The sequence below is a fragment of the Siniperca chuatsi genome, linkage group LG11 (assembly GCF_020085105.1).
Source record: "Siniperca chuatsi isolate FFG_IHB_CAS linkage group LG11, ASM2008510v1, whole genome shotgun sequence".
In the NCBI taxonomy this organism is placed as follows: domain Eukaryota; kingdom Metazoa; phylum Chordata; class Actinopteri; order Centrarchiformes; family Sinipercidae; genus Siniperca; species Siniperca chuatsi.
Genome location: NC_058052.1, coordinates 23569397 through 23580736, shown reverse-complemented (window position 1 = coordinate 23580736; position 11340 = coordinate 23569397). Strand labels below are relative to the sequence as shown.

The window sequence follows — 11340 nt, the reverse complement described above, 5'->3', positions numbered from 1 at the left end:
TGAGGCTACTTATTATAACTATGAAAAAACATAACCATAACCGTAAAGAAGCAGAATAAACTGTTGAAGGCTTAAAAAAAGAGAGAGGTGTAGGACGAAGTCTCCCCAGTAGGAGGTGCTATTGTCCGCACACAGATCGTCTATTTTTAAAAGGAGTCACTTTCTGGTCTGTAAAATGGACCCCGGGTATTTTCCCAACTGCCGTTCGCGATGAGTAATTACAGCACCTGGAAACGGGACACAGTGAGAGCTCCTCACTCTTTACGCGTCCCATTTAACACTTGGGGAGAATGATGTTGGCAGATGATGGAGAGCAATGCTGCGGCACTGAGAGACAAGAAGTGACGAGAAGGCTAAGTGAATGAGTGTCGGTAAATACACATCTGGCACTTTGTATTTTTAGCTAGCTGTTAGCCTCATTTAAATAGCACGTCAACGTTTGGTTGCTTTTGACGGATAGCTAACGTTAAGCTAGATACCGGCTACACTAGCTAGCTGGTGGTAATGTAAGCTAATCAGTTGCTGTGTTGTAACAAGGTAGCGGAATGCGATTTGGGTTTTTCACCTTATTTTAAACCTAAACAGTTAATTAAACACAAATATCTAGCTTTACATTTCACTAACAACTTGTGTTTACATGGCTTCACATTCATGTCCATGTCATGACATGACATGTCACCTGTCTGTCCAGGAATAAGAGACTGGATAAAATGACAGGACGTCAGTAATTGTTTTACGGATTATTCACAAAGCCAGAGATTTATGTTAATCTGTTGTGTAAAAATAGCTATTAGGGATGTTGAATTCAGCCAGCGTGTTATTTTCCTTTACACACAAGGGAGCAGTCCTTGTGTGTTTATGTTGAAGGTTTAATACAGGCACTAATCCATGATCCTGAAGTGGCTGCTGTAGGCGTAGGAATTGGTTTGAACTGTTCAGCTAAGTAGCACAAAGCTGCGGATAATGTTTCCTGTATCAGTTTACTGACTGCGGCCAGTACTGGCCACTTTTTCCACTCCAGGATCAGCACCAGAAGGGGAGTCATAGAGCTGGTAATATCTCAGTTAGATGTAAACATTTGACAAATGATTTTTAAGAGACACAAAAAGAGGATGTGTGAACAGATGAGATGGTGCAATAGATTTATAAAGTTCAGATTTGTTTTTTCTAATATGCGGAACAATCATTTGTGCAGGTTCCTCTATTTTTAACAGTCTGCTGAAAGTCTGAACTGAACCAAAACCAGTAGTGCCTCACCTATAAACCAGGAAATTATCAATATGTAACAAATTTATACTTCCAAAAAAAGCAAGCATGAAACTGATAGTTACATATTCTAGTATTGTCTCCGATATATGGGGTTTAACACTTTGATATATGATGATGATTAAGTTTGTATAGCAACCATCAAAACCAACAAAAGTGCTTCACATGAAAAAGGAATAAAAAGAGAAAAACAATATCATTAAAACTAATCATAAAATCCAAGATTGCATAGCATGTAAAACAGTTAAAAAGATGATAGTAATTGGGCAAGCATGAGATCCTCTGGGCCGCAGTGAACCATGTGCCACTTTTTGTTTTCAATGTAGTGCTCTCCAATCCAAGCTATTTTGGCCATCAGTTTCCAACCTAGATTACATACATTAATTTAGCCTTAATAGTAATCAGTAAGATTCCCAAATCAAACCCAAAACCAATGTAAGGATGCTAAAACTAGAGTAATGCTGTCAGTGTGTAATATGATGTCAATTGAGGCAGTCTTGAAGGTCTATACAGGCGTCAGCTAGCAATGATAAGCTGCTTACACTCATTCTGCATGCATGTCAAGGGGATGCCATCTCATCATAGTACAACTGCTCTGACAGACTAGCCAAAAGACAAGGCTACACCACCTACCCTAACTTTCATAGTTTGCTCAATCCAGGCAAATTTTCCCAACAGTCTACACAAAAAGAAAAATTCATTCTGACAATATTTCACCAGTATTTCTCTCCTAACACACTCAGAGTGCTAGAAAAGACCGACAATCTTGTGCTGAGTAATTACCATCATCAACACACTGAAACATTTTCTCTGATTCCCAAAAAGCTGTTGTTCTTTAGGCTCCTCTTCCTGTCCACTTTCCTCTCCCAGGTGCATGAGGCCTTCAGGTCCTGCTAGGAGAACCCATGGAGCCAGACATCATGCCATTGCACTCCTCCTCCCCCCCTCCACTGGATGATGATAGTGATGGGGAGACGGGATCAGAGGAGGACGAGTTTGGGGACTATGGGGGATTCTCTGTTGGGGGGTCCTGCTTGCCTCCTGGCTTTGCTGATTCTTCTGATTCACCATCAAGCCTCAGATATCCTTCTCCTACCATAAAGCCAGCCACCCATCAACCCAACTGCAGCTTTAATCCCCCAGCTGAACAATTCCAACCCACTTCCACTTTGAACTCAGGGTCCGGCAGGGGCCAGATACACGTGGAAGGGCAGGATTGTAATGCTGAATCACGTGTGCACCTCACAAATCGGTACTCTGAGAGAGACCACAACTCTGGGACCCACATAGCCTCTGCAGTGGGTGCATGCTCTCCCAGGGAAGAAACAGGGTTTGCTGATTTCACTGTGTTTACAGAGCAGGCAGCACATCCCTGGTGCTGTGGCTTCACTCCCTTGGGCAGCACAGAGCAATGGGATGGCAGAGCAAATGGGACAAACAGCTTGGGTGAAGAAATCTGTGATCCAGGACAGGAGGTTATTATGGACTCTGAGCCCAGATCTCGTTGTGCATATAAGGCAAAAGAAAATGTTTGCACTGAGGTCAAGCACTGTGAGAAAAGAGATGCAGCACTCGTGCAACCATCTCAGGACCACCATCAGCCTCAGGAAGCTGCAGCCGCTTTGGATTTTCCATCTGAAGAGCCTCATTCTGGAGAGGAGGAGTTAGGCAACCCTGGGGACGGTCAGAGGGAAAGGAGGCGTAGTTTTAATTCTTTACAAACCACAGAGGTGCAGGAGGATGGAGAGTCAGAAGAAGACAGAGAAGATCGAGAAAAGAGCATTTCTTCTGTCCCCCAAACATTCAGTGTGTATGAGTCTGCTTCAGAGGACCTGGCATCCTTCTGTGATGATTTGTCATTTGAGGGTCCCTTTGCGGACTTGGAACCAAATATTTCATCTCTTGCTTCACAACAGGATCAGACTGACTGGGACCAGACTGATGATGAGGAAGAAGAACTGGGAAACTACAGGCGTTCTGACTCTATTGTCAACAACAGCATGACAAATCTCAGACAGGCAGAGAAGGGTTTTCATTATTGCGACCAATCTGTGACTCAGGAAACTTCTTCTACCTCCAACAAATCACAATCTGGAACACATACAGAAGACAAATTTGCAGACTTCAAAGACTGTAGTTTTGAGCATCACAAGGACCAAGGACATGTCCAAACAGCTGATTCAGAGGTGCAGAGTCTAGGAAACCTCCCACAGAGTGACAGCTTTGCAGATTTCTGCTCAGCGCCCACACAGGAGGATGGAGAGGGGTCGTGGGCGGAGTTTAAGGACCAGAGGGCTGAGGAGGAAGGGAAAACTTGGACACAGTTCACAGAGCAAGTCAGCAGCCTGCAGACTGATGGGAGCACTGAGGAGGAGCAGGACAGGGCAGGGCAATATGGGGTTTCCAGGAGGAACAGTTGTCAGGTGGGAGATGTTTCGCTAAAAACTGGCTTTATTGTTTTTTTTCAGGGCTTGTTTATGTATTCCTTTTCTTGTCAATATTTTATTTACTTGTTTGTCACATGCCTGACAGACATTTCTAAGTGCTTCACAGGCAATAAAATGACAACAGTAAAAGCTTAAAATTATGCAAAATGAACCCTCTCTCTTTATTTTCTGGCTAGGCGTCATTTTCCTGCCGTGTGCAACAGCTTCTCCTGGCCAGTTTTCCCGAGGTAGAGGTCCTAGCTGTGGAGGGTGAGGAGGAGGTGCTCAGCCTCGGCGCTCTGCTTCATGCCCAACACCTCCCTGAGAGGGACGAGGAGGAGATACCAGAACTATGTCCCCAATCTCAGTGGTGAGGATGACTTCATGGCAGTGGTGGTGGTGATGATGATGATGGATATAAAATATTAAAAAAAAATCTGCTTTATAACTCTGTTTCAAATGATTACAACACAAATCGTGATCAAAGCTATATCCAGCTCATCAAATCTTGATATCTGGAAGGGCTTTCCTGGAAAAAAAATAGCCAACACAATACAGAAGTGCTGTATGAACTGGGGAGTTAGTGGGAGAGGTATTTGGCCCCATGACTGAGTCTCTGAGGGAAAAGTGCACCACCTACTAAAGTTTTTAATTTATCACAGAAAATCCAAGCAAAAACATGTTACAGTACAGATGAACTGATGGTTTGATTTGCCTCCAGTAGTAGAAATGACAAACAAAATGGGCAATAAACACTTTGATATGAACCAGTGCACTGACACAAAACAATCTTTATGCATTTTTTCAGCACAGAAAACAAAAGTCTGAATGGAAAATTAGGTCAATAAATAACGTGCCATTTTTAACTGGGTTTTTTTTCTTCGTTTTTTTGCATCTTTTTGGTTTGTTAATTCAGATCAGTTGTGAACGTGGACTGCTCATTATCATAGTTATCAGTAGCAACTCTTTAATGGCCAAGAAGAATCTAGATTTTCAAATGAAGTGATGTGAAAATAGTTTTGTCAATGTAAATGTTGCCGTCCTTAACATTTCAGATTTACAGCAGTTATTCTAAACTAGCAGTTTTCCCTATCCCCTTTTTAATTAATATTGTCTCTGAATACACCAAAATGTTACTTTGTTATTTTGTCACCATTTCTCAGGATTCAGCAGGGGGTGTGGTGGCCGCACCAGGACCTCCACAGTGCAGTTGGCCTCCAGTTTCAGTGGGGAGGTTCTCATACAAACAGGACTCTGCTCAGGTGCCTTGGTATGGACACAAGGAACATTGTGAGTTTGGCAAAACATAAAAACTACTGTATATTAGTGATCCAAACAGCATCTTCTCCAGTAACTGAGTTAACAAGCTATTACTACAACATTAAGTCAAGGCAATGTCCCCCATAGTGAGTCTAAGGCCTGCTCAATCTACTTGACTTGTTAAAATATGACAAAAATTCTGTAATGGCAGAATTACAAGCTGTTACACTCCTGTTGGCTGCTTGTAACATTGAGCGTATCATCATTATACTGTTGCACTAATTATAAGTTGTTTTTGTGTGTCTTTACCTTTTTGAAAGGTGTTCATTGGCATGAAGAAGCAGCCAGTGGCTGTGCCTGCTTTTGCATCCAGCCTGGTGAGTCAACTGCAGGACATGTGAACTAAATTTATTTGGCCTTATTGGGAAGAAGAAGCATAAGATGAGCAGTTTCAGTTGTCATACTTTTTTTTTCTTGCTGTTACCATTGACAGTCCCTGTTCCAAACCTTGTTTTTGAATTTCCATCCCATCCTTTGTTTACTCACTCATCAGGGAATGCTAGAGCCCACCAAAGACTCTGTGCCAGCTGTCTGTTCTCCAGGACACACGGCAGTCACAGCACAATCACCTCCAGGGCCCCAGGACATACTAGACCCCTCACCAGATTCCATGCAGGTAAATTGGTCTTTTTGATTTTATTTGACTTATTACAGCTGTATTAGACTAGAGGATAAGACATGCAGCTACTGTGTGGGAAATGGCCCGTTACTAAAGACATGTATTTTACTGATGACACCATAAAACTTGCTCTGCTGTTGCATTCTGATAAGTGACAGTTTTAAATGCTGTTTCCTTCTCTCTGTATAGGAGGCACTCCCCTCCAGCCAGCTGGACTGGAGCAGCCGTGGCCTTAGCAGCTCTCAGGACGGTACGTCCCCTCGCCGAGCCCCTCACTTCTGGGGCCGGAAGTAGACTACAGTATCAGCCATCCCCTGCGTGGCTTCTTCTAATGAGCCAAAACTTTTTTACTCTGGGCTCCTCTGGACTCCTCCTCACTTCCTCCAGGGCATGGTCTGCTTCTTTTAGTTTACACTGTGTTTCCCCTCTATTTATTCAGCAGTAGTGGGTGACCACAGCATTTTGTGAAAATAAGACATTGTGATTTAAATGAATTTCCTCTCATGAATAACACATGAAGTAGACCCAGTGTTCAGAAATCATGTTGTTGGCATTATAATTTGTCCAAACAAGAACACTTTCAGAGATATAACATCTAACAGACCCAAAACTGGGTCTCAAAGTAAGACAGATGTGCAACCAAACAGAAAAATTACCCATCAATCACAATTGTTCCAGAACAATTACAGGGGAAACACTGTACTGACTTCCCTTTTCTCCCTCCTTCAGCTACTCTGGTGTCTCACCTTTATCTGCTGCCACTTTTTACAAAGAATTTATCTCAGTATTTATCAGTACCAGTTGTTATGGGGAAACATTGTGGTGTCCATCCTGATATGGGTAAAGGCTACTGAAAACAAGATGTGCATACTGTTATTGTGCTACTTGATGATTCTGAAGTTTCTTTTTAAAACTACAACACAAAAAATGTGAAGGTAATGCTAAATTAATGTCACATTTGCAGAGCACTGCATGTTCATTTAATGGATGTGTAAAGGACCATTTTATTTTTATTTATTGGTGGCCACTGTGAAGGTTGAACTCCTAACTCTTCCAGTGTTAATAATAGTCTGACTTTTGCCCAATGCATGACTATATTAAGCACTTAGATTTAGCCTATAAATATCACAGCATCATCCAAAATTTTGCTTTTATTTCACACTTAAGTGTGTGAAACTATTTATTTGTTCATATTTGCTTTTAAATGGTTTCATGGTCCCCTCAGTTATGTTAGACACCTTTTGGTAAAGAAAACATTTTAAAAAGAAAACTACACAGATAATCAGAGTCATTATTTGCTCAGGAAAAATGTACTAATTTGATTTAATAAGATCATTGTAAAACTTGAATTCTGAAAATTATTGTTATAATGATATCGTGAAATTACTGTATATGGAGTGTGTTAAATATAATTCACGGAGGTAATAAAGCTTCATATATGGATTTGTCAGTTAATGACAGATGATCAAGGAGCCTACCAAGATCTAACAAATGGGATAAAAAAAATCTAACAAAATCACAAAAAAAGACCAGAAAAAGCATGCACAATTTAGCTTGTTTTTGGTGTCCTCACGATTTTCTTATGGAAAATCTTTAAAAATAGTTTGTTGTTGCAGATAAAATGCTGCTAGTAAAAAAAAAAAGGTTAAATATTAATTGGCCCTGAGGTGACCTTTTCAGGACAGTCACTTACAACAGACTTTGCAGCACAGCACATTTTTGCGGCTTCATGTTTTTGAAGTGGGTGACACAAAAGTATAAAGAATTTCTTTTAATTAAGAAAAACTTTGTAGCATAAATACTGCTCATAAAGATAATTCACTAACTTAAAAAATAGAAAGAATTGGTAAAAGTAACTTTTTTTACTCAAGGCTATAGGAACTGTTTGCCTGATTGTCAGTTCCACATTTAGTATTGCACTGTTGATTTGTCAGCATGCTGACATGTTTGATTTTTAGCTCTGGTTTGTAGCATGCAAGCTGACACATTGTCGTTAGATGGAGATGAACAGCTGATAAATCTATTTCATTAACTTACTGGTAATTTCCTAGAAGACATCTAGATGAGTTGAGTCCACAGATATAAACAACATTAACATTTAGATTCAACAGTAGCACCCTCCTGAGTTAAAAAAAATCTTCTTTCCGTGTTTGACAAAATCGTTTATGTTCAGTTCAACAACCCAAAGAAGACAAATGTTCAGTGATTAGATGACATCAAGTCAATAAATACCAAATATTGCCAACAGAACAGTGTTGTAATAGTAAAGTATGCACAGCAGAGGGCAGCGTATTCTCTGTAGGTGGTGCTGAGTGCAGCAAAAAGGTCAAAACACATTTACTGTAGGAACACATCAAAATAATTTAAGTAATTTTAAACTGTGCAACCAGCCACTAGTACAAAAGGATATGTACTTCATATATTTAAAAGCCTGTATTATTTATTTCTTAATGTCATTATTTTTTCATATGGTTGGTTATATGAAATCTGTCTTTGGGGTTTTGATTTATTCTGTGATTAGGTTAACATGTTTGGGGCATTTTTGTCATAAAAGAAAGAAATTATCTATCTTAGACATCATTTCACAATTAAAACAGGAGCCAAACATAAGGCTGCAGTCCTGATTACTGCTGTCACTTTATGCTGCTTTTATTGTTTGTCTTTTTTTACTCCCTGTGCACTGACTCATATACTGTATGAGCATGCAGAATAGGATATAGGAGTGTTTATTTCCAAAAAAATCATACCTGAAATCCACATGTCAGTATTTTATTAGCAATCAAAAGTGTTTCTACAACTGTAACTGCAGTTACAGTTTTTCATAATGAGTTGTGCCTTTATGCCAGCAATTATTTTCTTAAAAAGTGGTGAAATTATCTTTATAGTTTGTTGACAAAAAGCTGTTTTTATTATTTCTTCAGATTTACTGCACTACAATAAGGACTTGTGGGAAATCCTTGTAAATACTGAAATAAATCAGTTGATCCTTTCTGCTTGGTTTCGCCTCTCTTCCCTCAACTTTTCTCTCTTATCGGAAGCTGTATCACTTTTCTCTGTGGTTGAATGCAAAGTTGGAGTATTCAAACAACTACACAGCTTGCAGGGATTTGGTGTCACTTTGCTGTTTTTATAAGACAAAGGATACAAAACCGTTTAGATTTCCTAGACACCTCTAAGTCCACCCTTTTTTAAACTGGTGCACTTTGGGACAGCAAACATTTATTATGACAGGTAACTTCTAGATTATTGAAAGTGTTAAGGAAGAGTATATAAAATGATCTATTGAGACTTGAGACCATCTTTCACAACAACAAAATCAAACTCAAGTGTCTGATTTTTTCTATTTTTGCATAGAATCAAGGTGGAAGTCATACTTCAGCTGACAAACTACATACTGAGGCTGTTTGGACCACCTGTCACCTGAGTCATGTTATTTCCATGTGCAGATTGTTTCAGTGACCTCATGCTAAGTGGTGGCTTGGATATTTTATGGTTAAGGGCCCCCTGAATCTGAATCTAAAAAGATGCTGGATAACAAAAGCTTTGCATTGCTTTCTTGAGCTTTGTTTGCTGTGTCTGTCACTCTTTCGGTCTTCCTGCTGTCTCAGGAAAAGGAGAAAACATCAATCACAAGTAGATGCTCATTCTCCTTTTATGAATAAGAAATCAAGCTCCCCCGTCCCTCCTCACCCCACAACAATCCTCAGCCACTGTCTCCTCTTGTTAGCACAGGCTGCTCTGCTCTCAACCTGGATTATTTTGGTCCTGAGGAGGAGAGCAGATCCTGCAGCAGCAGCAGCAGTCCTCCTCCAGGTCAGCATGTGAAACTGCAGAAATGTAGATTTTATTGTCATTTATGAGGTTTATATTATAAGAAACAGCCACAGAGCAGCCACCGATATCAAGCAATTCAGTATACTGTTGCTAAATTTAGCGTGTGGTGTGGGTGTGTAAGTCCTCTTGACACTCATTGAGTGCTTTGTCCCTTTTATGACATGTTTTATGTGTGTTTGTTATACACACTCACATGTAAAGGAGTTGACCGTGAGCTGTATGAGTTGACCATCAGCAAACTGGAAACGGGAGCTAACAGTAGCCACATGGAGGACACTTTGAATCGCCTGATGTCCACTGTAGAGAAAACCAGCACTTCAGTCAGGTCAGCTCAGTTGTAACATCCATGTACTTTGCATATTTTATTTTCATTTTAAAGCATTCATACAGTGAAACAAAAATCAGAATCACACACAAGCTTCTCTCACTGTATTAATAATGCAACATCTATGTGTATCTTAATCTTTAAATACTCACTCTGTGTGTCTTCTTTATCAGGAAACCTCAGCGGGATGAAGCGCTGAGTGCAGAGGCTGGCCAGGTGATCTCTGGCCTGCCTAACCTGTCTTTCATGCAGGCCAAGGTCCTCATGTTCCCAAGCATCCTTGTACCCAAAGAATGCAGTTCCCCTAAACGACAGTGATGTGTGATCTCTGCACACATTTACACTTAATGCTTAATCTACCACCTATTGCAGTTAATGCAGGATTCAAATACTCCATAAGTGTGAAGGACTATAAGGAAACAAGAGACATTGTCGACTCTATAACAGTGAGTTGATCTTCCAGCTTTGGTAAAAATACTCCACCTGCTGGCTATCTTCAGTTTTAAGCCTAAAAAAATTCAGCTCTGTCAGTAGAGAGGCAGCATACCCTCATATGTATCAGCTCATGCATTCAATGTACAGTAATCTGCAAAGTGCAAAGAAGCAGGTCTGCAGTTTTAATCTTGTTTGTTTTACACCAAGTATTACTCTTCTTTAAGTCGAGTGTTGTGGTGGTGAACTATTTATAACTGACCCACACACACATTTGACTCTAGATACTGTTACAGCAAACTCACCAACTTAAATTATATTTGATTATGTATTTATTTATATTATAAAACATGTCATCTTATTTTTTATGTAAAATTATTATAGATAAATGTTATACTTAAGTGATATGGGAGATGGAAAGAATGTACTTAGATAAGGCCTGAGTAAGTAAAGTGGCCTTTGTGAGGGTATTTTCTTTCTATGGAAATTTTTAAAAGTTGAAATTTCTTCTCTTTTTATCTTATGGTTGTAGACTGTCAGCCAGTAAAGCTGGTTATTTGGCTTTTGATTCCAGTTGAAAATAAAACAACTGAAACTGCTTCAGGATGTCTCTTACATTTATTGTTATTTAGGCCAGTCATTATTTATTTTAAACTCTAAAAATTATTCCTGCAACAAAACACATCTGTCTACAGATTACATGCCTTCATACATTTATTCATTTACTGATCAATTACTTTACACTCAGCTAATCCTGGAGTTTTAGCATTTACACCATTAACCACCTGCAAAAATCTAACTTTCACCTATAGCGTCCTGTTTAAAGGGAGGAAAAACTATTTATTTTTAGTTTGCATGTTGCACCTGGTAACAATGTTCACATATGGTCTATTTTAATGGTACAAATCTTTTTCATCATGCATAGACATGACATATCTATATTAAAATTGACAGAAATTCTTTATGTGATGCTCTATAAGACTCACTTTAAAATGCTGTAGACAATTGGGGCTTTTTTCAGTTTCCTACCAGCTTTATTAAGTTATTTGTCCATTAACTGCTTAATAGTGATTTGTTTTGAGATTTGTCCATTAGTTATTAAATGTTCTGAAGATCAT

At 39.5% G+C, this 11340-nt stretch overlaps 1 protein-coding gene across 4 annotated transcripts; it reads left to right on the top strand.

Annotated features, from left to right (window-relative positions):
- Positions 1 to 155: 155 nt before the first annotated feature.
- Positions 156 to 10840, top strand: aftphb (aftiphilin b). 4 transcript variants are annotated; one of them, XM_044213598.1, is made up of 10 exons: positions 156 to 371; positions 2137 to 3689; positions 3890 to 4062; positions 4856 to 4982; positions 5273 to 5329; positions 5506 to 5628; positions 5821 to 5881; positions 9364 to 9444; positions 9667 to 9790; positions 9964 to 10840. In XM_044213598.1, exons 2-10 carry the CDS (start codon positions 2172 to 2174, stop codon positions 10106 to 10108), a joined length of 2409 nt encoding a protein of 802 aa, XP_044069533.1. In that variant the 5' UTR covers positions 156 to 371; positions 2137 to 2171; the 3' UTR covers positions 10109 to 10840. The 4 variants fall into 4 exon arrangements, with proteins under 4 accessions (XP_044069533.1, XP_044069535.1, XP_044069536.1 ...); XM_044213599.1 differs by lacking the exon at positions 156 to 371 and adding an exon at positions 394 to 1052; XM_044213600.1 differs by lacking the exon at positions 9364 to 9444 and having other exon boundaries at positions 157 to 371; positions 9964 to 10839.
- The last annotated feature ends 500 nt before the right edge of the window (positions 10841 to 11340 follow it).

Excerpts from the sequence above, each read along its gene's own strand:
- aftphb (XM_044213598.1), top strand. The coding sequence starts at position 2,172 with ATGGAGCCAGACATCATGCCATTGCACTCCTCCTCCCCCCCTCCACTG. Across the intron at positions 9,445-9,666 it reads CAGCAGCAGTCCTCCTCCAG|GAGTTGACCGTGAGCTGTAT; the intron begins GTCAGCATGTGA and ends TCACATGTAAAG. Across the intron at positions 9,791-9,963 it reads AAAACCAGCACTTCAGTCAG|GAAACCTCAGCGGGATGAAG; the intron begins GTCAGCTCAGTT and ends CTTCTTTATCAG.